General features: G+C 46.4%; 1 protein-coding gene and 1 non-coding gene across 3 annotated transcripts in view; both read right to left on the bottom strand.

The window, feature by feature from the left end:
* Nucleotides 1–27,925, bottom strand: part of PRKCB (protein kinase C beta) — a 324,641-nt gene that overhangs the window by 151,878 nt on the left and 144,838 nt on the right. For both annotated transcript variants that reach the window (XM_072836199.1, XM_072836200.1), the window contains exons 4-5: nucleotides 8,678–8,789; nucleotides 8,243–8,371 (exon numbers count right to left, since the gene is read on the bottom strand). In XM_072836199.1, the coding sequence (XP_072692300.1) occupies nucleotides 8,243–8,371; nucleotides 8,678–8,789 (241 nt within the window). The remainder of the gene's footprint in view (nucleotides 1–8,242; nucleotides 8,372–8,677; nucleotides 8,790–27,925) is intronic.
* LOC140639266 (U4 spliceosomal RNA) lies at nucleotides 20,798–20,945 on the bottom strand. The gene has a single exon (XR_012036047.1). It is a non-coding gene; the product is annotated as a U4 spliceosomal RNA (small nuclear RNA).

Here is a 27,925-nt window from a genome sequence, read left to right as displayed (position 1 = left end):
AGTAAGGAGCAACCTAACAGAGGTGTCTTGCTGGGTTTGCTTCAAGGGAATTTGCTTTCCACTGAGTACACAATGAAGTGTTTTCTACAAACCTCTTCTGCTGCATTACAGTTTCTCCAAAAAAAAAAAAAAAAATTCCAACCACTATTAATTACGATGCAGTCTAAGGGATCAGAGGTGCCAGGGTATCCCATTCCCGCAGCTCCCAAGTGGGTGTGAGGCATGGGGGGCATGCATGTCTGCACACACTGGGCATTTTTCTGAGTATAGATGGTGTTCACAGCTTTTACCAGATCCTCAATGGCAGCTGTGACATCCAGAAAGAAGATTAATTTGATGGGGGTTGAGGTGACACAGCAGAATCCATTTGTCAAAACTCAGCCGCTGTGCACCGAATATGTGTATGCTTCACTATTTGTAAATTTTACCTCAACCGTTAAAAAAAAAAAAAAACCTGTAAATAAGCATGGTATTCTAGTCGATGATGCGCATGCTTAAGTGTTTAGGGGAAACTGAATTGATGGCTTCAATTTGCTTTGAAATGTGTCAAAAATAAGCAAATTGACGGATGGAGAGTAAGGGAAGATGGTTTAGCGATCAAGCAAGTGGTGGGTAATAAATATCAATAGCAGATTCTAGGTGGTGAACAAATGGTATTCACTGTAAAATTCTTTCACCTTTGTTGCATGTTGGACATGTCTCATAACATTGGGGGGGGTGGGAATACTAACTGGTAATGTACAAGGGATGGGAGAAATGCACAAGAACTGGATCCTATGCCTATTCCATGATGTATGGCTTTGAGAAGTTACTTTCTTCCTTGGTCCTCTGTGACTCAGGTGTTTAATGGGGGTAAGGTGGGGGGGGGGGGCCTGAGCTGTTCTCTGTGGCACCTTCCATTATGGACAATCATGATGCTGTGGTTTCATTTCATTCTGTAAAAGGGGCATCTTTGGAAAGAGGTCCTTTGGGGAGGAATGGCTTTGAAGGCAGAGACTGCCCCCTAGTGGGCCCAAGTGGCCTAATTTATGATCATTTTCTGTCCTTGCCAATACTGCATGGCTGGATAATATTTCAGGATATTATTCTATCTGTATTTTCTTTCCTTACATTTTCCCTTTCATCCCCTCTTCTCTTGACCTTTAAAGCAGGCAGCCATCTAAGTGGAAGTATGTGGCAGTGCAAAAGAGCAGAAAGCCTTCGGGTCATTCTTGCTCGGTGTTGCAAACTCCCAAACCTCAGAGGTTTGATTTTATTTATTTGTTTGTTTGTTTATTCATGAGAGACACAGAGAGAGAGAGAGACAAAGGAAGAGACAAAGGCAAAGGGAGAAGCTGGCCGCCTGTGGAGAGCCTGATGGGGGACTCGATCCCAGGACCCTGGGATCACGACCTGAGCCAAAAGCAGACACTCAACACTGAGCCACTCAGGTGCCCCCTCAGAGGTTTTAAAGAGGAGATCACATTAAGGAAGAGGATTCTGTGGCCCAGACTGTCTTGAAAAAGGTTTTGAAAGGCAGTGGATTTTAGTCTGACAAGAATGAGATTCCTAACAGAAGGAAGAAAGGTGGGGAAAGACCTCAAGGGTCTCTAGGCATTGGCCAAGTTATGAGGTTCATCCAGACAGAGACCTGTCTTGCCCTCAAGGGTCTAGAATATGTTTGGCAAAACGTAGAAACTCAATATTGTTGAACGAATAAGTGAATGGCTGGGAGAGTGAGTGAATGGATTCTAGAAGAGTTTGTACCCCAAATGTAGGGAAAGGAAGCCACACTGGACAGCTAATACTCTCCCACACCCTCCTACTGCTTCTGGTCTACCTTCCTGTGTGCACCATGCACCCTATTCCTTCCGCCCAGGATGCAGCATCACGGTGACACTGTGGCCATGGAACCAGAGTGCCTGGGCTCAAATCCAAGACCCACCACTGACTGTGTGACTGCTGGGAAGTTCCTCAGCCAGCTCTGCGCCTCAGTTTCCTCACATGTAAATTTGGGATGATCATAACACCTACGGGAAAGGATCACCATCAAGATTAATGGACTGATCTATAGAAAGCATGTAACAAGCACTCAAGAAAAGTAGCCAGTGTTATTTTTCTCAAGTACCTTGACATGAAGCTTTCCCCATCCAGATAATTCCTATAAATCTTACAGGCTCAAGCCAGCCATAGTCCTCTCTGGGAAACCTCAGGTGCCCCTCTGGGTGCCTCCATAGTACCATCACAATATTTGCTTGCCACATCACAATACAATGATCTATGCCTATCTCCCCAACTAGGCTGTGAGCTCCCTGGGGACAGAGACTAGCTCATTGGTCATTGGACCCAAGCTGGTACTCTAGCCCTCCCTGAATGATGAATGAATGAATCAATCAATCAATCAAATCAATGAATACCTGTGCTTACTGAGCTCATCTCACCTTTCTGCCTATAACATGCCACCTTTCTCACACTGTAAACATCTAATCACTCCAAGCCAGGCCCACATGTCCCACCTCACCCCTCAGGGTACAGCACACACCTAACTCTGCCCTTGCTCTTCTGGTCATATCCTGCCATATTGATTTCAGAGGAAAGATACCCAAGAAGAATATCAATGTGGAGGACCTCCATAGGCTTTCTTACACTCTTTCCCCCCCTAGTTAGAGTCCCCATGATGGCAAAAACCTCCTCTACCCTGAAACAGTTCTTTAAATGACAAGAGAGTCTTCTGTGAGTCTTCAGCATCCATTTCCTTTCTCTGAAAAGTGCTTTCAGAACCTCTTTTGGAATCAGGTATATGCGGAAATGTAACCTCAACTTTTCCCAGCTGCCTGTCAAGAACTTAATGTCTCTTTGTTGTTCTTCTTCTTTTGATGTGCGAATGTCAGATCTTGGAAAGGATTAAAATACTGCAATATTGGGGGGACCTAAGTCGCCTGGGAGATACTTCCACCTAAGCAGGGTTCCGTAGAGCACAGTACAATGGTGAGAGCAGTGAATGGGAGTCCCAAAGAGAAGGATAAAAAAAGTTGCTCATTCTGCTTTTTTAAATAAACAGTCCCAGGGATGCCTGGGTGGCTCAGTGATTGAGCATCTGCCTTTAGCCCAGGTGGTGATCTCAGGGTCCTGGGATCAAGTCCCACATGAGGCTCACCGCAGGGAGCCCGCCTCTCCCTCTACCTATGTCTCTGCCTCTCTCTCTGTGTCTCTCATGAATAAATACATAAAATCTTTAAAAACTAAAAAAATAAAAAGAAATAAACAGTCCAAATTTTTGTGAGATATAGTTATGAATACGAATATGGGTATGGTTAAGGATTTGCAGATGGCCATAATGTAGATGGGAATGTAAATAATGAGATGCCAGTTGTTATGTTAATAGAGAGACAGTGAATTGAAAGGGGGTTAATATGTGTAAGGACACAAGCTTTATAAACTCTAGGAGCACTGTTCATATTTGACGTGGGCTTCCGACATCATGTTGTGTGCTCCCACAGTAACACTTGGCATCTTGATGTCCATATGATTTTCTATTCCTCTACAAGTCCCACAGTTCTGGGTCTTTTCAACATTATCCAGGGAATTGCAGTAGTCATGGCTCCAAAGAGTGGGTCCTGGTCTGGGTCCAGCTGTTTACCTGGGACCTGGTCCTTAAGAGTTTTTGTGTGGTCTCCTTCCTACAAGAATAAGTGTGTGAAATGGGCTATCTGCTGAACTTCAGTTCCTCACTTCAGAAAGCACTGATTAGGGGGTCACCTGTGAAGTCCCGGTATCCAAGAGGACCCTCTGGTAGTAATACACACAACCACTGATGCTACAAATATTTAGTGATGTCCATCATACGAGGTGCTGGGGAAAGTGTGAACCAAAGCAGACACTGTCCTGCTCTTATGGAGCTTCAAGCCATAAGATAGGAGGAGATAGAGACATCGTCAACCCAATGTAACACTGCAACTGACACATGTTCAAGTTCAGGATACCATGAGTGTCTAGTAGGGCGGAGCTAGGAGAAGGTTCCCTGATGGTGAAGGAGAGCTGAGGGTCTACAAGAAGGGGAAGGATTACCTGTGGGAAGAAGACAAGGGGGCAAAGATGAGCATTCCAGACTGAGGAAACAGAAGGTGCACAGGTCCCATGGTGGGGGGCAGCCTGGACAGGATGAAGGGGTAAAAGGAAACCAGAAGAGACAGAGAAGTGAGTATGAGACCACCACATTAGATTCATCTGTCCTAAGGGCAATGGGAAACCACTGATGGGTTTTTAAAAGGAGAACTGATGGGATTTCCATTACGACCTTGACCTGCAAGATCCCTGACAGCACACAGAGCCTGGATTCAAGAGCCAACGGAGATGAGGAAACCTTCAATCTTCCAGAAAGACCTGTAACCTGCTGGCTTCTGGAATTATTGGGATTTCCAAAGAGTATGAGACAGTCAGGGAAAATGGCAAAGTGTCCTGGACTGGTGGGTGGAAAGTCCTAACACTGAATGTGCCTCTACGGTCTGGATAAAGTGAGATGATCTGGACTAGCATTGCTGGGAAGGGCTCTCCCCTCTCTGATCCATCTGGCTGGGATCAAGCAGGAGGACCTAGAGTCCCAACCACGAAACCAGAAGGATGCTTGGGGGATTGGAGGGGTATCCAGGTGTCCGAGACCCTCCACACTGGCCAATGCCCTCATCCCCCAGCTGCTCTGAGTGTTGGCTGTTAAGGGCTCAGTTGTCCCATGTACAGACAATCGGCCTGGGCCACACAGACGCCACCTAGCTTCGGAGGTACCACCACCCTCCCGCCTCTGACCCCAGCAGCCTGCAGCAAAGACCGACAGTCCAGGAAGCTCGGTGAGACTAGGTGACTTAAACAACAAACACTGATTTCTCAGAGTTCTGGAAGCTGGGAAGTCTCATATGAGATGCACATCAATCCGGTTCCTGGTGAGAGCCCTCTTCCTGGCCGGCAGACAGCCACTTTCTTGCTGTGCCCTCACGTTGGTGGAGAGAGGGAAATCTGTTTCTCTTCTTCTTCTTATAAAGCCACTTATTTCATCACAGAACCTCACCAGTGTGACTTCAGCAACCCCTAACTACCTGGAGAAGGCCCCACACCCAAACACTATTCCCTTGGCTTAGAGCTTCAACGTATGAATGGGAGGTGGGGGGCAGAGTGTAGTCTGCAGCACTGACTGGCTGTGAAAGACCAACTCCCTGCAGGAGGGAGAGGAAGAATCAGGCTGAAGCTCGTCTTCAAGGGAGACCATTCCCTTGTTTAGCTTTTTTTGCTTTGCCCTTACTCCTCTTCTCCCACCCGCAGCCCCAATAAATCACTTGAACAAAAATCTCCATCTCGGTTCTATTTTTAGAGAACTGCAGTCAGACATCAGGTTCCTCTATCATCAAGCAAGCAACGAGCCCCTTGCCCAGGATAGACTGTGCTGGGCACGGTGAAGGGGCAACCGAGGGCCACAGTGACCTTTCGTCGAGAGGCCTGGGTGCTCATCCCCACTCTGCTCATGACACCAGGTAAGTGGTTCAGCCTCACTGAGTCTTGGGCTCTTCTTCCATAGGATGGGACATTCTGCCCCTAACTCTAATGGAGCCTCAACTTGCCTCCCTTCCCCCCATTATGGGTCAAACCGTATCCCCCAAAGAAGATATATTCATGTCCCAACCGCAGTACCTGGGAATGTGACCTTATTTGGAAATGAGAGCTTTCAGACTGTGATTAAGTTAAGATGAGGTCATATGAGATTTGAGTAGCTATAATCCAATGACTGGTGTCCTTATAAGAAGACAAAACTTGGACACAGAGACATGTAGGGAAGAATGCCATTTGATGATGAAGGCAGAGGCCGGGATGATGCCAAGGGACACCGAAGACTGATGGAAATTACCAGAAACCAAGAGCAAGGCATGAAACAGACGCTCTCAGAGCATTCCAGAGCAAACCAACTCTGCTGACACTTTCATTTCAGACTCCTAGCCTCCAGAAGAGTTACAGAATAAATTCCTGCTATTTCAAGCCACCCTATTTCTGGCATTTTGGGACAGCATCCCTGGGAGATTATGTATCCCCAGTTCATAGGCACAGAGTGGGATTGCCAGAGAATCATCAGCTTGTGATCAAGAGATGCCCGGGCAGATCTGCGTGGAAGGGGGAAGACTCTGACCTTGAATTTGAAGGGATGCTGTATTGCACATCAGAAAAAGACTCCCCAAGAAATGCCCATAAGAGGTAACCTAGTTAAACCACAAAAATGAAATTAATAAGGTGGATGGGGGAGGGGAGACCAAACTAAGAAGTAACCTGTTAGAGTCTCACAGACCTAGGTGATGAAGCATGTGGCTCTCTAAGCCTACCTCCTGATGAGTAGAACGATAGTACTACTGCTTAGCTCATTAGAGTTGCTCAAAAAAATTTTTTTAAGATTTTATTTATTTATTCACGGGAAACACACAGAGAGAGGCAGAGACAGAGACAGAGGAGAGGGAGAAGCAGGCTCCATGCAGGGAGCCTGATGCAGGACTCGATCCAGGGACTCCAGGATCACATCGGGGCTGAAGGCAGGTGCCAAACCGCTGAGCCACCCAGGGATCCCCAGAGTTGCTCAAAAAATTTAAACAAGATATTGCCATAAGTGCTCAGCACGGTGATTGACACATTTAAAAAACACTCCAATGTTAGCTCTTGCTTTATTGTTTTGGTTACTAACGGTGTAAGTTCTGAGAAGCCTAACTCCTCTGAGCCTTAGGATCTTCATTCATAAAACGAACATAACAGATATTTCACAGGTTGTTGTGAGGATGAAAGAGAGAACACGGAAGGCTTTTTTACCGAAGCATAATTGGCACATAACGATGTGTATGTTTACGTACAATGTATGGATTTGACACATTTATGTTTTGCGATATGATTACTGCCATGGCATCACCTAACACCTCTATCGTAGCACATAATTATTATTTCTTTTCTTTGTGGTGGGAACAATGTATGGGCTTTGAGAGCATTATACTAAGTAAGAGCGTGTATACAGGATGGGTTCCGAACTGTCGGCTGCCCCCAGTGACTGACCTGAGCCAACACAGTTCCCAGAGAAGGACACCAGAGGGCAGCAGAGTCTCATTTTTTGCCCCACCCCAGCACCAGGAAGCTCAGTGAGAAAAAGCCTGTTTCTCCCTAGAAACCCCCAAACATCTGGATAGAAGGAAGTCAGCCACTTGCCTTCCTTTTAGAGGGGGAGAAAAAAAGCAATTCAGTGGAATGCATGTTACCGAAGAGCTCACTGGGTATCACGAACCTCAGTTTCAAACAGGGATTGGATTTTACAGGGAATATTTTTCGACTTGTACCTGGTATAAGTGCAGCCCCTCCCTGCACAGGGCTCAACACATCACAGCTGCTGAACCAATCTGTGGCCTCAGAAGCCAACCGATTTTTGCAAACTCAATCCCTTCTGTGATCAGTTTCCCAAACTGCCAAGTCACAAAACCTCGTGTATACGGATTAGTTATAAAGTCTATAATTTGTGTCCCAAGCACATGAGAGGGAATTCCTCCCAATGTTTTAGACCACACTGCTTGAGTGTGGGTTTTACTGTAGCTTAATGACTGAGTATTTACGAGTCCTGCAAAGCCAGGTTTCCACTTTGCTGGAACTTCCCACATCAGAGCCAAGTATTTTGTGAACGCTCCATTCCAGGAGCCCAGAGACGCCCTGGTCCTGTCCTCCCCTCGTCCTCCTGCACCCCTCCCACCAGCTATATAATCTCCTTTCTTATTATTATTATGAGATATTTCAGAAGTGCAAAATGTATAGGGAATAATAGAACAGGGACCCACGTAGACACCATCAGGTTTAAGAAAGAAATTACTTCAAATATACAGAAAGGCCCCAGCAATGCACGCTGCATCCCTCCCTCTTGCCTAAGTTGTCACAACTCAGAATTTGTTTGTCATCAAGACTATTCTTCCCATTGGGAAAGTTTGCGGAAGCACCAAGCATTCCTTCTTGGTTACCTTAACAAACAGAACTGCACACTCACAGACCCCGAGCAAGAGTGGGAAAAGGAGAGGGAAGGAAAGGGAGTGGGGACCTGCTGAGCTCCGGCCAGCTCAGGTGCCTGCAGTGGAGAGGGACTGGGATGGGGCAGCGTGCTGCGGTCCCCTTCCTGCTCCGGCCCTGCCCTGCCCAGCCCTCCACCAGCTTCCCTTCCCACAACAGGTTGGACCTGCGGCGCGGGCACCCGAGCCCCAGTGCCACCTACCGACAACGATGAGGACTTCCCTCTCGATGTGGGCCTGGATATAGATGCGGCCGCGGCGCTCCGTGTGGTCAGTGCCGCACAGGCTGGGGACGTTCATCACGCAGCGCTTGTGCACGTTCATCATGCAGGCTGCGAGGGCAGAGAGGTGCACGGCTCAGGCTGGGTCTCATCAGAAGGGCTCCTCCAACCCCTCCACCAAGGCCGAGATGGACAGAGGGAAGGTGGGACCTGTCTGTTCTCCCTGAAGCCGCGGCATGCATGCAGAGCCCACACCCTGCATGCCCCAAATGCTGCTGGATTGGATTGAGAGCCTCCGTTCCCAGCAACAGACGACTGGCACACCAGCCCACCCAGGACTTGGGAGAATGTGTGGGACCCCAGCCCATAAGGAAGCAGCCCAGTTACCAGAGGCCACCACTGAGCAAATGTACTTACTGTCACATTTCATCCCCTGGTGGATGAGTCCATACAGCAGTGAGCCACAGTGGTCACAGAACGTGGGGCTGGAGTATGTGTGGATCTTAAACTTGTGTTTGCTCCGAGGGTCCTAGGACCAAGAGAAACAAACAAAAGAGACCAGTGTCAGTGTGGCAAGTCAAGGACTCACACAGCATCTTGGAGAATTCACCGAGAACTGTACCTGGCCCCCACATTCCTCACGCCCATTAAGACCATCACCAGAGCTCTGCGCCCAGATGTGCATTTGACAAACGGTGGCTGAATGAGCGCATGACCGTGACAGCAGCTGGCTCCCATTGCAGCCCCAGCACATCCCTGTGCCCAAAGTCCTCCACCTGGGAGCCCAACCGACTCCTGCCTGCAGTAAGGACTGCAGAAACAGCAGTGAAACAGGTCCCCTTTTTCCAATTTCTTCCCTCTTTATCCTCTGAGCATGCTTCTGGAGTGCTCTGGAGTGACCTAAAACCCAAGTCTGAGCATAAAACCTTGCTGCTTAAAGGCTGTTTGCTAGTCCCTTGTCACCTACAGAACAGAGTTCGAAGCTCAGTGAATGGTGCAGGTTGTGGCAGAGACTGCTAGTTTTTTCAACAAATACCCATCCTTTCCTTTAATAATAGAACCTTTCCGTTTGAGCAGAGAGCATGGCCACTCAATTAGAGACTACATTTCCCAGCCTCCCTTGCAGCTTGGTGTGACCATGTAATAAAGTTCTGGAGAATGGGATATGTATGCTTTGGGGTCATTCAGTTCAAAAGAATGTGTGCAAGCCTCCCTGGGCCCAAACACCTTAGATCCAAACCTGGAGCTGTTTTGAAAGGATAAAACTACCCTACTAGCCTCAGACTTCGTCCCTTTGGACAGACACCTGAGAGAAAACTTACCCTTCTGTCTTGCTTAAGTCACTATATTTAGGGGCTATTCGTTACAGCAGCTTATGCAGTTCCCTAACTAACAAGCATACCCTTCGTAACCTAGCAGTGCAGTAAGAAGGTTCGGAGTACAGACTTTGAAGCATTAACTATCTGGGTTCTTCTTAGCTGTATGACTTTGGGCAAGTTACTTAATCTCTGTGTTTCAGTTTTCTTGTCTATAAAATGGAGTTAATAGCAATGCTATAAGCTTATTAGCCCACTGGGAAGAATAAACAGATTAATCCGTGTAGAGATCTTAGAAGCACCTGGCACCCTGTAAGCAGTATATGCTCTTGTGTTATAATTACTACATTTCCCTTATGATCTCAACTATGTGTCCTAAACACACACTATGTTCTCAGTACACAGGACTCATTCACGCCCCCACACATGCCCCTCTGGCTCTGCGTGCTGTCTTTCTCCCTCAAGAGTTTCTCTTCTGTCACTGCACTAACCACACAAAGCTCCTTCTTCTCTTTCTCAAAGCCAGCCTGAAAGTTGCTTTCTCTGTGAAACAGTGTACTGCAGAAGGTAAGAATGTGGACCCATGATTCGCACCCAGGGCTCATCTGACACAACAGTCTTTGCTATAATGCTATCCATCTCTTCCCTCCTTTGTTCAGCTCGTCACATGTTTATTCAAAACATACTCTGGTAACAGAAAATAAACAAGTGAAAATAAATAGACACAGGATGCCTGGGTGGCTCAGTGGTTGAGCATCTGCCTTTGGCTCAGGACGTGATCCCTGGGTCCTGGGATCTAGTCCCTCATTGGACTCCCCGCAGGGAGCCTGCTTCTCCCTCTGCCTGTGTCTCTGCTTCTCTCTGTGTCTCTCATGAATAAATAAATAACTCTTTAAAAAAAGAAAAAGAAGATAAATAGACACAATAAGTAGATATTATTTTGTGTGCTATTAAAGAGTTGAGTGTTTTTCTTGAAATGTTCTCTCTATATATAAACTGTACTGAATTTTACTGTATGTAAAAAAAGGTGCATTTTCCCTGCATGAAAACAATATCTCAATAAGCCTGACTAAAAAAAATCTCCAGTCACTGAAGGCTTTGGGGGCGTTCATCTTATAGCTGAGAAGTGAGTGCCTCAAACCCTCTTCCAAGGAAACACCTGTTCATGATTGGCGTTGGCCTGTAGGGGGAGCTCAGGCCATCTCTCGCTCCCTACTCCCCTCGAAGCAGGAGAGCAGGTCTAGTTGGTCAGATTCCAAGGCGTAGCTGGCACAGGTGCAGAAAGATGCACCTGCCATCTTTCTCTTTCTCTCCCATTGGCTCCCTCGGCCTTGGGGAGGCAGCTGGGTGCAGATCCCATGATCTAGCCTTGAGGCTTTTGGGGTGAGTGGCCTGGGCCAGCTCTGCTCCAAACCCTGAAGCAAGTTCTCTTTCTCTTCTTGGCTCTTGTGCTCTCTTCTGGGTTCCCTGATATGTGGACCTTAAAGAAGCCAAGAATTTTTTCTGATTATGGTTTAAATTTCCTTCGGTGTACCCAGTATAGAAAAAAAGGAGTCTCCGAGGGCCTTATGAGCTCGACCTTGAGATATGGGACAAAATCCCAGCTAATCATATATGGCGTCTTTGAGGGGTTTTACCTTCCTCCGTGTATATGCATCTCCTCGGAATATCTCAGGGAGAAAGACTTGAGCATTTCCGACTAGATATTACCAAGAACCTTCTCCGCCCCATCATGTCTCTTCAATAAGATGAGATGCCAAGTGGCAGGAAGAATGGGAAGGGAAATGAAACATTTCCTGAGAGCTGCCCATGTGCCAAGTGTACGCTGGATGTCTCATGGGCACTTTCTCCAGTCCTCAGGATATTCCATTTGGAAAGTATTATTCCCATCTTAGCAACACCGAAATGAGCCCAGACTAGAGAGAGAGACAAATTTCCCCCCTCCCCAGGTCACCCAGCTGGCCCCCTGCTGAGCTGGGATTCACAGCCAGCTCTGCCTGGCTCTAAGGATGGGATGCACCAAGTTTCTCTCCCTTCTCTCCTCCCTCCCCGACTTCATTTATGCTCTTCTGTTCCAGTCCAACTACACTAGCACTTCCTTCCTTCCTTCACTCATTCACCCAGCATATGCTTACTGAGAGCCAGGGTCTTCCTAGGCATTGAGGATACAGCTGTAAGCAAGGAGCCAAAATGCCTGGTCTCATCGAATTCACATTCTAATGGCAGAGAGAAACAAATAGAAAAAACCACCAATATCCTGCCTTCTCAGATCTTCTCTATCATAGCATTTAAACCGATGTCTTATAATCACATGTTTAATTCCATCTCTCCAATGCTTAGGTGCAAACACATAGGATTTTTGCTCTGGGCATATACTGTACTTGGCATATAGAAGGTGCTCAATAAATAATTAGAGTTAGTATTTATTGTGCATTTACTTATCCAGGAACTATTTTTCAGGGATTTACCAGGCATTAACTCATATAATCCTCATAACATCCCTAGAAGTATGTACTTTATTACACCCATTTCACAGATGAGGACTGAGGGGTGCAATGACTTGCCCCGGGCTTCCCAGCCCTGGCAAGCACAGCATTTCACACAGTGGCTGGTGAATACTGAGAAGTCTGTGAGTTGTGGTGGCAGCTGGGGGGCTGTGATCATTGCTGCTAACCACTGAGAGCTCCTGAGCAATGCATGTGCTGTTCTAGAAAGTAGCTTGGAGAGTACTGTGCAAGACAGATTAGAGCCAGACAGGAGCAAGGAAGGCCTATTGGGCAAGCAACAGAGCAAAGTTTGCTTATGGTTTATTTAGATGCTGTTGGAGGCTCCTCCAACCTGGCTCCCTCGCCTCCACTTTCAGGAGGGCTCAGAGTTGTAAGCACCAGCTCCACTCACCCAATCACTTCTGTCCTCCTTCCCCCTGCTACCTGGGAGAGCTTGGAATAAAGCCACAGTCCCACAGCTGGGGGCCCCATGACTCCAAGATCCTCAAGGAGAATCATACAGGGTGTCTGTCCATGCCTGTTCATGTGCCCCATGCCATCTCTGAGATGGTGGGGGGTGGTTTTGCACTTTGAGACATCTCACTCCCCCGGACACAGGTTGACTGGTGCAGAGGTAGGCGCTTGGCTCCAATGACTCACATGTTTAGTGAATGGAACACAGGCAGCCAGGAACACAGGGCTCCAGGGCTGACGTGGCCTTTTTTTTATTTTTTTATTTTTTCAGTGGGCTTCAAGAACAGAGGAACAAAGACAACAGGCCATGTGACCCGAGGGATGGAGCTCCAGGTCGCAGTCCCTCCTGGGCCTGGCATCCTGTCCTCCCATTCCATCCGACTCTCCTGTGTCCTCTGTGTCTCCTCTGCTTATGGCCAATCTAAGGGGGCATCTGTTACCTGCAGCCAGTGATGAGCATCAAGAGATTTCTAATCACTTTGGCTCAGGTAAGGCCCACTGACCAATCAGAAGGAACAGCAGGTTTAGCTGCGCTGGGAGTTAACTCTTCAGTTGCTGGCTCTGGAGAGGTAGGGGGCGGGGAGCTGGCAAGGAAAGAAGTGAATGAGTGACAGAAAGAAGAGGCTCAGAGGCCCTGGCGGCTATTTACAGATCAGTTTTAAAGTATTTCAATATTGTGAAAACTGGTACAGTAATGCCAGTGCATACCAGTTAGATACCAGCCTGGCCTTTAACCAAAATACATGCCTTGTGGCCATTGACGAGCTCTGGGATGAGCCTGCGGACCCAGGCAGACTCTAACTCAGAACTTTCCCCCCATCCCAGGCCAAACACACTGGGTCCCCTCCAGTCCATCTATCGCCCATCTCCATCCCTGGCCTGGGTCCTCCTCAATGCTCACAAGTTAAAATCTGGAGCCTGTGGGCCATTATCAACTTTGCAAACATGCTATATTTGCTCCATAGGGTACTTTTAAAAAATTCAAGATAATTGACTACATTTAATAATCATGAAATGTTAGATGAAAATGTAAATATCTGGCTCCTTTTGAAAAATCACAAGTTGTGGCAGCAGTGGACACCCATTCCTGGGGGCTGAGCAGTGGCTGCCCCCTTCAGATATGGATAAGGCTTCCAGTCCTCTGCAGTCCCTGCCACTCCCTATTGTCTCACACCATGCCTGCTTCCCCCGCCCCCCACCTGCCTGGCCCCTGTAGAAATTTGGGTTTATGATCTCTCTCAGAACCCCCCAATCTCCCTACAGTTCACTGGCTGAGAACCTACCCCATATGAACACATGCTCTAACCTCCCAAATGAGTTCACTTGGCTCAGTGTCAAATGCCTTCAGAAATAGTTTTGAATCTACTGTATCATCACCCCAGTATCAACCCCTGATTTCCAGGATCCCTAGTCATCTCTCCCACCCTGGGAATCGAGATCCTGGCATGCTTCCTTTCCCCACTAGTGTGGGGGAGGTTCCATCAAGCTTTCTACAGGGTGAGCTTGGATTTCTTCGTTTCCTTCCATTTCTGATGCTGCTCCCAGAGATTGCTGAATCACAAGAACAAAATAATAATGAACTATTGGGACTTTTGATGCCACCACGAATCAAACACAGACTTATCTGCCAAGCACTGTGCAAAGTGTTCTGTATCACATCATTCAATCTTCATCATGGCCAATGGCAGAAGATTATTACCCTGGTATTCCAGATGAGCAAACTGAGGCTTAGAGAGGTAACTTGTTCAGTTCAAAGTCACAAAGCAAGAAATTTCAAGAGTCAGGAATGGAATCCATGTTTGCCAGGCAGCTGAGTGGGAACACGTGTGTGTCACCTGGCTGCCTCCCTGCTCCTCAGCCTCCCCGATGGTCTCCCACCTGATGGGGAGTTACAGATGATGGCAACCTTCATCTCACACAAACACAGCACCAGCCAGTGATGGGCTGATTGGGGTTCCCCACCGTCACTCCCAAGCCAGAGTCTTCACCATGAACACCCAAGTCCCCAGGCCCAAAGGACGGACAGATCCCAGCTCAGCATCTCTGGTCCATCACCTGACTCCAGGCTCAAGCAGCTAACGAGGATCAGAAACCAAAGAGGAAAAAAAAAAAAAAAATCTTTAAACATCTAAGTCACAGCCTAAAATAGCCTTTCTCGGTCTGAATGAGCTGTGTGGCTTTGTTCACAGGTGGGCTGAAATTTGGCTGAGCTGAGGCAAAGCTGCAGGAATCGGGAAGCTGGATTGAAGCCCGGAGGCCAAGAAAACATACACCAACAACATCAGTCAGAGGGGGAATAAAAGCGACCTATAAATTTGGACTGTGTCATCCCTAGACATTTACAGGCCACAAAAGCCCCTGAAGGCACACTTCCCAGGAGGCAGATGGGCAAGGTGAAATTGAAGATCCCAGCTGGAAATACCATCATAACAGAGGAAAGGTTACAGACAGGGACTCTGGAGTTAACTGTGTGACTTCAGGCAAGTGACTTAACCTCTCTGAGTCTGTATAAAAACACTACCCACTTCATGGACTGGCTTCACAGATTGGCTCCCAGCAGAGTGTCCCCCACACAGGAAGTATAAGCTCTTGATTTCATTATTCTGAGGAGAAAACAATCATCATGTCAACACTTCCCAAACTTCAGTCTTGAGTCATCTTAATTCTGCATGTCTACATACTACCTATAATATGTACTTAGCATTTTTTTTAACTCAGTATGCCCTTTATTTAAATAAACCTATTTGAAAATAAAACTCTGTAAGGGTGTGAACTCGTGGGATTGATGTGCAAATTATGTTTTTTCTAATACACCTTCAAGTGCAAGAGCCAACTCCTAAAATAAAATTTTAAAATGCACATCCCAACAGTCTCCATTGAGAAGCTGCAGAGACACAGATACATGTCTTCCTGGTGGGTAGGCCAATTGCTCTTTCGTGCTACCTATCAAAAGTACAAATGCTTCTTGCCTGGTGACCCACTTGTCCCACTACAGGAATTTATCCCAGAGACAAACCTGCATACAGAGGAAATAAAATGCACACACGGTTGTTCACTGCAGCATTATTTATAACAGCAAAATATTTTAAATAAGCCAAGTGTCGTAGGTAGGGAGCTGCTTAAATAAATCATAATGTAGCTACATGGTGGCATACTGCTCAGGTATACAGAATGAGTTTTCTGCACTAATACGGAGAAATCTTAAGTGTATATTTTTAAGTGAAACTGAAAATGAAAAAAAAAAACAAGGTGCAGAAGAGTCTACGTGGCATGCTACCTTTCGTGGGAGAAAGTGAGGCAGGATAAGGAAGTATCTATATTCTAAATTACTCAGACGCATCTTTGTATAGTTTTGATGTAAAGTAGGATATTTAAGCATTTATCCAGGGGCCACGAAAAAAAATCTCTCAGCAGGTACCACCACGCCAAGTAACACAACAGTACCAGCCATACCCCAGACTGCAAACAAAATACAAAAGCTTCCCAAGAGACAAAGAAGCAGGGAAGCCTTCATTGGGATGGTGTGGATTGAGGTTTTGTGAACATGAAATGCGTATCACGTGAGAAGCTGTAATTACACACACACACACACACACACACACACACACGCTCACCGCAGCCGAAAGGGGGAGACTATAATTTGGTGAAGATCTCTCATTTTGTTCCTGGAGAAGCAAGTCAATAGAGCTGATAACGCTGTGTAAATGTTCGTGTCCACTGACAGTTTGCTCAAGCATTTGATATATGCCACGCCTCCTACCAGCCAGCACCCCTTTGCAAATAAGTAATTGTTTGATTGGAAGGCCCGAGCCCCTGTCGTGTCAACTCAGGGAGAGTTTTAAATATGATTTCCTGCATTAAGAGTTGCACTGGAGTCAATGTCAATATTGGAGGCTAATTAACAGCCCTGTTCAAATCTAACGCCCGGGCGCTGGAAGTTATTAGCTTTTTTATTCTGGGGCCAGTTCTTTAACCCATTTAAGTGTTCGCTCCTTTTGCCTGAAAGTGGGACAAAGACAATTTCTAATTTCCTAAACTAATGGGAGTTCAATGAATGAATGCATGGAAACTGCCCAGCAGTCCCTGGTGAAAACCAACATTTAATACATGCTCACTGTTCTCATTAATTTTCTGTCCATAGCCTTTGTCTGTATTTAAGTTCAAGTGTGTTTCTTTCTAAATGAGTTGTAACACGTTTCCTATATAATCAGTAAGGATATGAATCATTCACCTAAGATATAGGCAGTAAATATTTTCCCAGCTTTTCGCTTGCCTTTTAATTTTGTTGTTCTTTTTCCAACATACAATAAGGCAAGTGTGTGTGTGTGTGTGTGTGTGCGTGTGTTTATATAAAGTGCCAATTTTTCCATTTTCCTTTACAGTCTGTGTCCCCGCTGTTATATTTAGAAAGTCCTTCCCAGTTTTTTCTTCAACATCTTACAGTTTCACTTTCTGCACTGAAATCTCTACTTCCCTTGAAATTCATCTTCGCAGGAGCTCTGAGAAAAGACCTTTTTTTTTTCTTCATGTTTAGCCAGTTGTAACAGCACACGTATGGAATGGCTCTTCATACATTCATTCCTCATGTATCCTTTGGTTCACTTTTAAATTTTCTCTTATGCTCCACCGATTTCTCTCTATTCCTGCCCCAGTTCCACACAACTTCAATACGTCATAGGTTTATAATATCTGAGCATCTGAAAGCATGCACTTTATAGCCAGCCACCCCTGCTCCACCATTACTGTCTGCTTTGAAAATGTTGATGGTTATTCTCACCTGCTAAATTTCCTGATTGTACTGGAAATGCCAATCTTGGCCAACCCTATGTATTGTCCTTCTAGAAAGACTTCCACCTACAGCATCAGCTCAGTGGACAGTAGAGCATCTGGCCTCAGGCTTCCTGCCAGTGCTGAGTGGACCAAAGTTTGATCAGTGGCATGTTGTTTGTGAAGGAAGAACTGGGCCAATCAGAATTCAGAACAAGGTACAGTGCAACACTGGGAGCCGGGGCTGAGCTAAGGGGGTGGGTGGGTGGGGTGGGTGATATCAAGTGAGGGCTGGCAGGGGCAAGAAGAGAGAAAGAGAGGGAGAGAGAGAATGAATTTACATATAATTTGAGTCCTTGGGGCACCTGGATGGCTCAGTAGTTGAGCGTCTCCCTTTGGCTCAGGGAGTGATCCCGGGGTCCTGGGATCGAGTTCCCCATCAGGCTCCCTGTGGGGAGCGTGCTTCTCTCTCTGTCTATGTCTCTGCCTGTGTGTCTCTTATGAATAAGTAAATAAAATTAAAAAACATTTTTGAGTCATTTATGTCCTTCCAGAAAACTTGTTTTCTCTAAACTTTTCTTAGTTGCCATTAACCTGAAGCTAGCCTTCCTTTCCAGGATTTACATGTTATCTCAACAAACGGTCTCAATTCAGTAGCTAAGTCAGTGGTTCTTAACCTGAGTAGGCCACCCTCAACAGCAAGCATGCAAATCTCTTGCAGGGATCTATTTCCAGGCCTCTGGGTGGGACTCACAGCAGCAGAGAGCCACGATTTTCTGGGGGTGTTGCCTCACTCAGATTTACAAAGAATATTGGTGAGAAGCTAAGAACTAGTGACAGTGGCCCAGCTCTCCTGGTGGCAGCCATGGGCTGGCTCTGAGTCCTGGCCACATCCTTCAAGTGGGGCATATAGTCTGTGAGTCCCCACGGTCCTCACTCACTACTCACTGGCCCCTGCAGGCATCTGAGTAACTCCTGCCAGATCCTAACCCTAACTGGTATAGCCACACGAGACCATATGAAACAGCAGCTGCACACATGCATTTGAGCTTCAGAGAGGAATGTAGACCCTCTCTCGGGTAGAAGCAGAGTCCTCATTCTCACGGCGAACAGGAGTTGCCTTCCTTCTTCTGGAAGGCTATGTGCACTTACAAGCCAACTGCAACCTTAAGTGGCTTCCAGACATCAAGCATTCAACCGGCAGATTCCGCTCCAATTTGGTACCTGAGTCAGCAGAGTATGAGGAGCCCCATCCCTTCCAGCAGGTGAGGGAGTCTGTCTACCATGAAGAGGTAATTTAGGAAGAAGGTATTTCAAGGGTGAGGCTCTAGGTGGGGTTGCCTGGATTCAAAAGCTACCTCCACCTATCTGTACCCTTGGCCATGTTGCTTAAAGTCTCCATACTTGGTGTGAACCCGGGATAACAATGATATTTATTTTCCGGGGACTGTCATGGGGTGGGAATTACATAAAACCTTTAAAAGAGCCGCCTGACACAGAGCAGACACCCAATAAATACTAGCTGTTATTATTAATTATTAATTATTGCTGGCCAGGGGCATCCCTATGTCTACTGAGCTGTAACTTTTCCCAGTAAACCCCACACACATTCCCACCTCTTGAACTTCGGTCTGGGTTTCCTGCATCAATTCCTTCCACTAAAGCAATAAGCCGTTCATTTATTTATCCACTGATTCACCGAGTATTTGTCAAGTGTATCAGGTGCTGGATGAACAGAATCAGACATAGGGTCTGCCATTATGGGCTCCCAGGCTCGTTTGGAGGAGACGGTAAAGAAGCACAAACAAATGTACACTTCTGACCCCTGCAAAGAAGATTGTGGTGCTTCCAGAGTTTTAGTGAGGGGTTCACAGCTGGGCAGACAGGTGTGAGAGGCTTCCCTCAGAAGTGGAGTGTGAGCTAGGATCTGAAGGATGGGGAGTAAAACCTAGACAGAAGACACCTGGCTGGAACTCTACCCCAAGTGGAGCTAATCCACTGCCTGAGGTCCCATTTCAACCCAGGTTGACACCTGGCTGACACCACCCCACTGCCACCTGCCTGGCTTCAAGCTCTGCCTCCACCTCCATTCCCTGTCCCCAGCCCAGACCCCCAGCCATGAGACCCTAGCCCCCATGGGAGGGAATTTAGTAGAGAGCTCATGAGTCAGTCTCTAAAGTTATAGAGTCTGAATTCAATCTCAGTTCTGTTACTTCCCACCCACATGGCCATGAGCAAGTTACTTATACTATATGAGCCTCAACCTTCCCACCTGCAAAATGGAGCCAAGAGCTATCATGTGGAAGAGACACTACAGCAGAGTAGTATACACTGCACAGAAAGGCTGCCTGGCACTGAATCCCAACCCAACAACTTCCTAGCTGTGTAACTTTGGGCAGGTTACCTAAACTATGCTCCAGCGCCCTCATCCTGAGAGTGGGAATGATGACGATAGCTCTGCATTCTCATGGGAAGTTAATGAGTTAATATTCGTAAGACAGTGCTCAGTAAATACTATGTGTCTGTTGAATATACTAAATAAATGCTCCTGCTTTCTAGGTTTGTGCAGATTAATGAAGTCATGATTATATGTTGTGCTGTAGCACAGTGTCCAGACCCCATAAATGTTAGAACTTAACATGAAAACTCCATCTGTGACCTTGGGCAAGTCACCCCAGGCTCTGGTCTCAGTTCCCTCTTCAGAAAACAATGGGGTGAACAGGGCATTCCCCAGGGGGCCTTCAGGGTCTGACAATCTTCAGAGTCGCCCCGCCTCTTCCTGTGGAGGTCGTCATGTGAATTCATTGCTTAGGGTGTACAGCAGGCTCTCAGGGACCAGACACACTGCCAACAGATCGCAGCCTGGTGTTATCAATAAATCCTCCATCACCCCCCAAACACACACTGGCATCCTGGCCCCTCACTGCCCCACCTCCCTGCAGGGTGCCATCAGTTCACAGAGGGAGGAACACCCCTCTTGCCCTGCTGAGTGAGGGCTGCCCCAAAAGCAAGACCAGGACACAGGGTTACTCAACTTGCAAAGGCGCTGTCAGTTTGATTTCTGGGTGCAGAGCATGGTGCCTAGCTTCCTGACAGCTCCCTTGGCCGCAGGAGCCCTCGGCGTACCCAAGCCTGTGGTTCAAAGAAGCAAGAAGAACCTTCATGCAGAAGGACACGGGGGACACTGCCGAAGCCAATACCTGCCGGGCCAAGTGGAGCCTCTGGGACTCCCGGCACCTCAAGACCATAGGGATTCTTACTCTAATGATCCTAATCACTAGAAATGAGGATCCTAAATCATTAGGCTAGAGAGACAAGAAGCCGAACTGAGGAAGATGAGTTCTACATATGCTGGCCCTTCACCACTGGGACACCACTCTGCTCCACAAGGAGTTACAGAAGCTGTGATATGCCCGGCACAGCACTATGTTGCAGCGATCAGAGAACATATCCCGACCCCATCCACACTGGGGTTTCATAGATTCCAGCAGGGGATAATAATTATAGTTGACACTTGAACAATGTGGGGGCTAGGGGCACCAACCACCCACACAGTTGAAAATCCACATGTAACTTTTCCATCAGCAATAATCACGCCTCGGATAAACCTCATTGGTTATGATGCTGCCACTGCGCAAAGCTCACATGTAACTTTGACTCCCCCAACACTTAACTATGAACAGCCTAGTGACCAAGAGCCTTACCAATAACATAAACAGCTGATTGACATGTACTTTGTATATGCGTTGTATTCTATAGTCTATACTGCATTCTTAACAATAAAGTAAGCTATGGAAAAGAAAAGGTTATTTTAAAAAATCACAAGGAAGAGAAAATACATTTATGGTACTGAATCACCACCAAAAAAAAAAAAAAAATCCCTGTGTATGTAAGTATTCATGCAGTTCAAACCATGTCGTTCAAGGGTCAACAGTATCAGTATGAGTAGCAGCTAACATATGCCAGGCACTGTTCTAAGAACTTTACATATAATTAGCACATTTGACCCTCACTGATTGGGCAAGATATCTATTATTATTGGGGCACCTGGGTGGCTCAGTGGTTGAGTGTCTGCCTTTGGCTCAGGTCGTGGTCCTGGGTTCCCAGGATCAAGTTCTGCATCAGGCTCCCTACAGGAAGCCTGCTTCTCCCTCTGCCTATGTCTCTGTCTCTCTCTCTGTGTCTCTCATGAATAAATAAAGTCTTTAATATGTATATATATATATATATATATATATATATATATATATATATATATATATAATCTCCATTTTACTGAGGAGAGAGACATTAAGTCACTGGCCCATGGTCACACAGCTAGTGATTTGGATGCAGAATCTGAGCTTTTGGTCACCACATAAGCCAATGTAAGATCACCCTGTGACGTGTGACAGCAAAGAGAGGTATGTGGTGCTCTAAGAGTAAAAAACCGGAGGAACTAACCTGGTCATGGAGGTCTCAGGGAGGAGGTGATGGTCTGGAGAACAAGGAAGGTTCTTAACCCTGGATGCACATTAAAGTCAATTGGGAGGTTTTGAATCAATCATAGATTCTGATTTATTTGTCTGGGATGGGCCCAAGAACCAGCGTTGGGTTTTATAGCTCCAAAGATGATTCAGATATGCAACCAGGCTGGAGCCTCACTCAACTCAGGGGAAGCAGGGGGAGGCAGTGGCCAGCACATGGAGCAGCAAGTGCAACCACCTAGTGTAGGGGAGCAGGGAGGGCCAGAGGCTGCTAAGGAGGAAGCTCAGGGGCGAGGAAGGGTGTGGTCAGGGAGGCCTGGAGGGACGACAGGGCCACAGCATGCAGGGCCTACTCAGTAGTGACCCTATGGTTTCTCTTCCAAAGGGGACTCCATGAGAATGACAGGAATACAAAACCAAAGCGTTTGTGCCACCAGTGCAACAGAACCACCAGATCTGTCTATGGGCAAGCATGGGAAAGGAAGATGTGTGACATCCCAGCTTAACAGCCACGTCGCAGTATCGGCTTTGCCCCAAGAGTGAGCTGGAAGCTACCAACATGTTTCCAGCAAGGATGATGACATGATCACATCTAGTTGTTGGAAAGATGACTCCACTGCAATGTGGTTGTGACTGTCTGGTGAGACAGAGAGGAATCAGGGAATCAGAACAAGAAGCTACTGCTACAGAGAGGATGAATGAAGCCTGGGCTGAGGTCCTGTCTCTGGGGATGGAGAGGAGTGGGTGGCAGAGTATCGTGGTGGGTAAGAGCAGGCTTGGGAGCCAGACCACGTTCAAACTCAGACTCAGCTTCTTATTGGTCATGTGACTTGGCAAGTCAGCTAACTCTTCTGTAGGATGGGCATAAAAAGAGGATCTTTCTCATGGGGTGAGGTTTCAATGAGTTCGTGCATATAAATCACTTAGAACAGCACGGCATATGATAGGCATTATATAAATGTTAGCTATAAATACTAGCCAGGAGGTACAACAGGAACTGACAATGGAGAGAACAGGAGGGTAGGACAAGTCTAGGAACACAGAGGAGGCCCCATGAGGAGCGCCTGGGTGGCTCAGGTGGTTAAGCATCTGCTTTCAGCTCAGGTCATGATCTCCAGGTCCTGGAATTGAGCCCCACGTTGGGCTCCTGGCTCAGCAGGGAGCCTATTTCTCCCTCTCCCTCTGCCTCTGCCTCTCCCCCTTGCTCATGCACTCTCTCTCACTCTCGCTCTCGCTCTCTCTCTCTGTCTCAAATGAATAAATTTAAAAAAACTTTTAAAAAAAGATGAGGCCCCAAGAATGAAGCATGGTTCAGCAGGATTCTGGAAAATCACAGTTGAAGGGTGAAGAAGAGCCAAGAGAGAAAGTTGCATGAGGAAGGACTGAGGTGCAGAATTAAGGAGCAGAGCCTGGACCGGAAAGCCAGGATTATAAGCCAAGTCAAGTCCAAGATTCTGAGTCAAGCACTTACATAATATGCCAGGCGCTGTGTTAAGCTTTTTGCATACATTACCTTATTTAATACTTACAACTTGCTTTCATACAACATGAAGTAGGCACATTACCCATCCTCATCTTGAAAATGTAGAAAGGGGCACTGCGAGAGTAAGGCACTTAGCCAGAGTCACAAAACTTAGCTTTGAACCCAGGCAGTCCAGCTCTGGAATCCACACTCCTTTATTATTATTATTATTATTATTATTATTATTATTATTTATTTATTTGAGAGATAGAAAGAGCTTGAGCAGGAGGGACAGAGGGAGAGGGAGAGAGAATCTCAAGCAGACACCACGCTGAGCACAGAGCCTCATGAGGGGCTCAAACCCAGGACCCTGAGATCATGACCTAAGCTCAAAGCAAGAGTCAGCTGCTTAACCATCCAGGTGCCCCAGAGTCCACACTCTTAACATGCAAGACCACAAACCTGAGCTTGAACGTTTCACTCTGTCCTCACTCCCCAACTACCACTAAAAATGCCACACGCACACAAAAAAAGTTTAAAAATAGGAGAATCCATTTCAGCCCAGAAGTCAGGGAAAGGTGCCAAGTAAATGCCAGAAACTCTTCAAATGTTTTTGAATATCTGGAAATGGTGAGACCTGAACTGGCCTGGCTCTCCCAATTCAAAAGATTTAGAATAGCAAGGCCCGATGATGAGGGTAGCAAACCAAACACAGGAAGCCAAAGTGAGCCCTTGAAAGAGTCTGTGTAGTCCCTGACTGCAGAAGCACCTGATAATTATGCAGAATGATGAATGACCCCCTCTCAAAGCCTTCAGGAGAGACAAGTGGCTGCCAGACACACAGGCCGATCCACTGGTCTTGGAGAGTGCTCGAACAGCAGAGGGCAGTGCAGCTGCTTCCCTACCAGGGCTGAGTCCAAACTTCCAGCAAGTGGTGTGCTCTACCCAACTGAAAGCTCCACCCAGCCGCCCTGGTCAAGGGACCTCTGCCTACTTTTGTGGCTCTCTGCTTTGGACTGCTGTGCCCTCTCTACTCCCCAAAGAAGGCTCATTTGATTAAACCCACATTTTTCTCTTCTCCCTTTATAAGAAGGGGGTGAGAGAACTTTCACAGACAGTTCCCACCTACAAATGTAGAGGTTTTAACCTGGTGGTACACAGAATGAACCCAGTCCAAAAATATGCTTAAAATACACCACGGCTATAATCTCAGGTTATTTGTCAACATCTAAATTTAGGAGATTCAGACTTCTCTTGAAAAATGAAAAAATCTGGTGGCTCAGTGGTTTAGCGCCTGCCTTCGGCCCAGGGCCTGAAGTTCTGAAGTCACTGGAGTCCTGGAATCAAGTCCCATGTCGGGCTTCTGCATGGAGCCTGCTTCTCCCTCTACCTGTGTCTCTGCCTCTCTCTCTCTGTGTCGCTCATGAATAAATAAATGAAATCTTAAAAAAAAAAAAAAGAAAAATGAAAAAATCTGGACCTTGGTCTTTTAAAAAGCAAGAATTTTTTTCAAAAAAGTGCACGGAGTAGCAGCTTCTCCTTTTAGATGGGGTGCTCACACACCAGATGGACACTCCCTGTTATCACACACTTGACTTTACTTATCTGCCAGACCCCTCACTGGCTTTGAAGTTGGAAATCCTGGATAAATGGAATGGAATGCATCCTTCCAAAGTCATGTGGCCACAAACAAAACACTGAGGAAAGCAGAGGAAAAAGGAAAGAGAGGGGTCTGCTGTATAATTCTATTTGCATAGACACCAAAAGAAGGCACACTGTTTTCCACAATGGCTGCACCATTTTGCATTCCACCAACAGCATTCAAGGGTTCCTATTTCTCCATGTCCTCCAATACTTGCCATCTTTTGGGTTTGTTTTGATAATAGGGATCCTAATAAGTGTGAGATAGTATCTCATTGTGGGTTTGATTCACATTTCCTGACCATGAGTGATGTTGAGCATTTTTTTTTCATGTACCTCTTGGCCATTTGCAGGTCTTCTTTGGAGAAATGTCTACTCGGGTCCTTAGGCCGTTTGGAGGAGCTCAAAACATAAAAGATGGAGCCACCATATGATCCAGCAACTCCACTTCTGGGTATTTATCCAAAAGAAATGAAGTCAGGATCTCAAAACAGGTACCCTATGTTCACTACAACATCATTCACAATAGCAAAGATGTGGAAGCAACCTAAATGTCCTTCAACAGATGATTGAATAAAGAAAATGTGGTATTGGAATATTATTCAGGCTTTCAAAAAGAAGGAAATATTACAATATGGGGCAGAGGTGAACTGTAAGGACATCATGTCAAGTGAACTAAGCCAGACACAGCAAGACAAATATTGCATAATTCCACTTAGATGAGACATCTAAAACAGTCAAACTCCTAGAACCAAAGATTGGGATGGTGTTTGTCAGATGCTAGAGAGAGGGGGAAAGGAAGAGTCACTAATCAATCGGCATCAAGTTTCAGTTAAACAACATGAATAAGCTCTAGGGATCTGCACAATATTGTGCTTGTAGTTAACAGTACTGTATTGTGTACTCAAAAGCATGTTAAGAAGGGGGGCACCTGGGTGGTTCAGTGGGTTGAGTGTCCAACTCTTGATTTCAGCTCAGGTCATGATCTCAGGGTCATGAGATCAAGCCCCACCTCAGGTTCTGTGCTCAGTGCAGACTACTTGGGCTTCTCTCCCTCTCCCTCTGCCCCTCCCCCCACTCTGCTTTCAATCAATCAATCAATCAATTTTTTTGAGTGTGCTAAGAGGGTAGATCTTAGGTTAAGTATTCTTTCTGAAATATAATGAAATGAAATAGCAATAAAGAGTTCAATGGGGAAAAAAAAGTCAGCAAACAACTGCTGACCTGGGTAGCTAGTCTGATGGAAGGGGTCAGAGGTGTGAGAAGTAGAAGGGAATCCAGAAGGGCTTCTGGTTACAGAGAAATGTCTGCTGTGTGGGAATTCATCAAGATTGACACTCTCCATGTACAATAAACAGTTTTCAAAAACCATGTGACCCCCACAGACAAAAACCAGCACCTTTAATTCCAAATTCTAAATTCCTAAAGAGAGAATCTGATCAGTCCAGCTTGGGACACATGTCCACATGCAGATGGACCAAACGGGGCAGAGGCTGTGGGGTCACAGAGCTCCGGGGGCTGCATATTTGGAAAGGCAGTTCTCGAAGAAGAGGACTTGTCCAGGTGGACAGAGCTGAGCTATGAAGGTTATAAGGCAGTTTGAAGTACTGAGTAAGAACATGGTCCTGGGGGCCAGACTGCCTGGGTCTGAATCCTGGCTCTACCACTCACTAGTTGTGTGACCTTGGGCAAATCACTTAGTCTCTCAGCACTCCAGTTTCCTCATCTGTAAAGTGGGGATGATAGCAAAGGTATCCCTAGAGTGTGATGAAGAACAGAGAGTTATTATATGTAAAGTGCTTAAAACACAATTATATCTAAGAATGCTGGCTCCTGGATATCACTGTATTTTAAAACTACTGTATTTAGGAGGCCCTGCCTAGCTAGGTCAGAATAGCATGCAACTCTTGATCCCAGGGTCATGAGTTCAAGCCCCATGCTGGGTATAGAAATTACTAAAAATAATAATAATAATAAACTGAAAAATAAAAATAAAAACACTGCATTTAAAAATCCTAGAATTCCAGGCCACTGGAGGTAGGGGGAGCCACTGGGAATACAAAAAATTCAAGGCAGAAGGAAGACTAGAAATGAGGTCTTCTGACTCTGGGGACCTGTGCCTTTCACATCCCTGCAGGCTGCCTCTCTCTAGGGTCATCTGCCTTTTGATTTCTCTACTTCTCCCAAGTCCGCAGGCTCCACAGGCTAAATCTCTGGGCAACCGCCTTTATCAGGCTCTGAGGCTGGTCCGCCCCCAACTAGGAGAAGCCAAAATAATTCATAAGACAGGACATCTGCACCTCATTCAAATCACGGCAGCCCTGCCCTTTCTGCACAGGAGAAACAGTTGGTTTCTGTTCTCAGGACGCCACGCATCATGGATTTGCTTCTTCCTCCACAGCATGAAGTGCTGTGTCTTTATGACAGTAAGACACAATGGGCTATTGAGAAGCAATTCTTTCTGACCTTTACGCGCTGCTTCTGCACTGCGCTAGCCACAGCAGGCACACGGCCAATAGGAGCGGAGGGATCGTGGGGCACTCACTCCACGGACATGGAAAGAAGTGCATTTTATCACACCACCAGCGTTTTATTAGACTCTCCCTCCAGCCAGCCCATGCAAGGTGTCTGTGTATTTCCATTTTGTGACAAGCAAGACGGATGCATGTCATGCCAAAAACCAGCCTGCACTTTTGAAGCTCACTCTTTAAGACTTGAAAGGACCTTTAGTGGTAAGAATATTAACACCTATTATGTGGCAGGAGTGGTAGGAAGCCCTTATACCGTGGATTCACTCATTTGCTCTTCACTTGAATCCGTGAGCAAGGTGTTACTTTATCCTCTTTTTACAGATGAGGAAACTGAGGCAGAGGCCTGGTCACTAGCCCAGAATGATCCAGCCAGTTAGTGGCAGATGTGGCATTCAAACACAGCCACTCGAGTTTCAGAGCCACCATGCAATATGCCTTGCACTGGTTTCCAAACTCAGCTACCCATCAGAATTACCTGAAAGTCTTTAAAATACCTATTTCCAGGCTCTTGTATTTTTTCAG

Source organism: Canis lupus, chromosome 8, assembly GCF_048164855.1.
Source record: "Canis lupus baileyi chromosome 8, mCanLup2.hap1, whole genome shotgun sequence".
Classification (NCBI taxonomy): Eukaryota; Metazoa; Chordata; class Mammalia; order Carnivora; family Canidae; genus Canis; species Canis lupus.
This window is presented reverse-complemented; position numbering and strand designations above follow the sequence as displayed.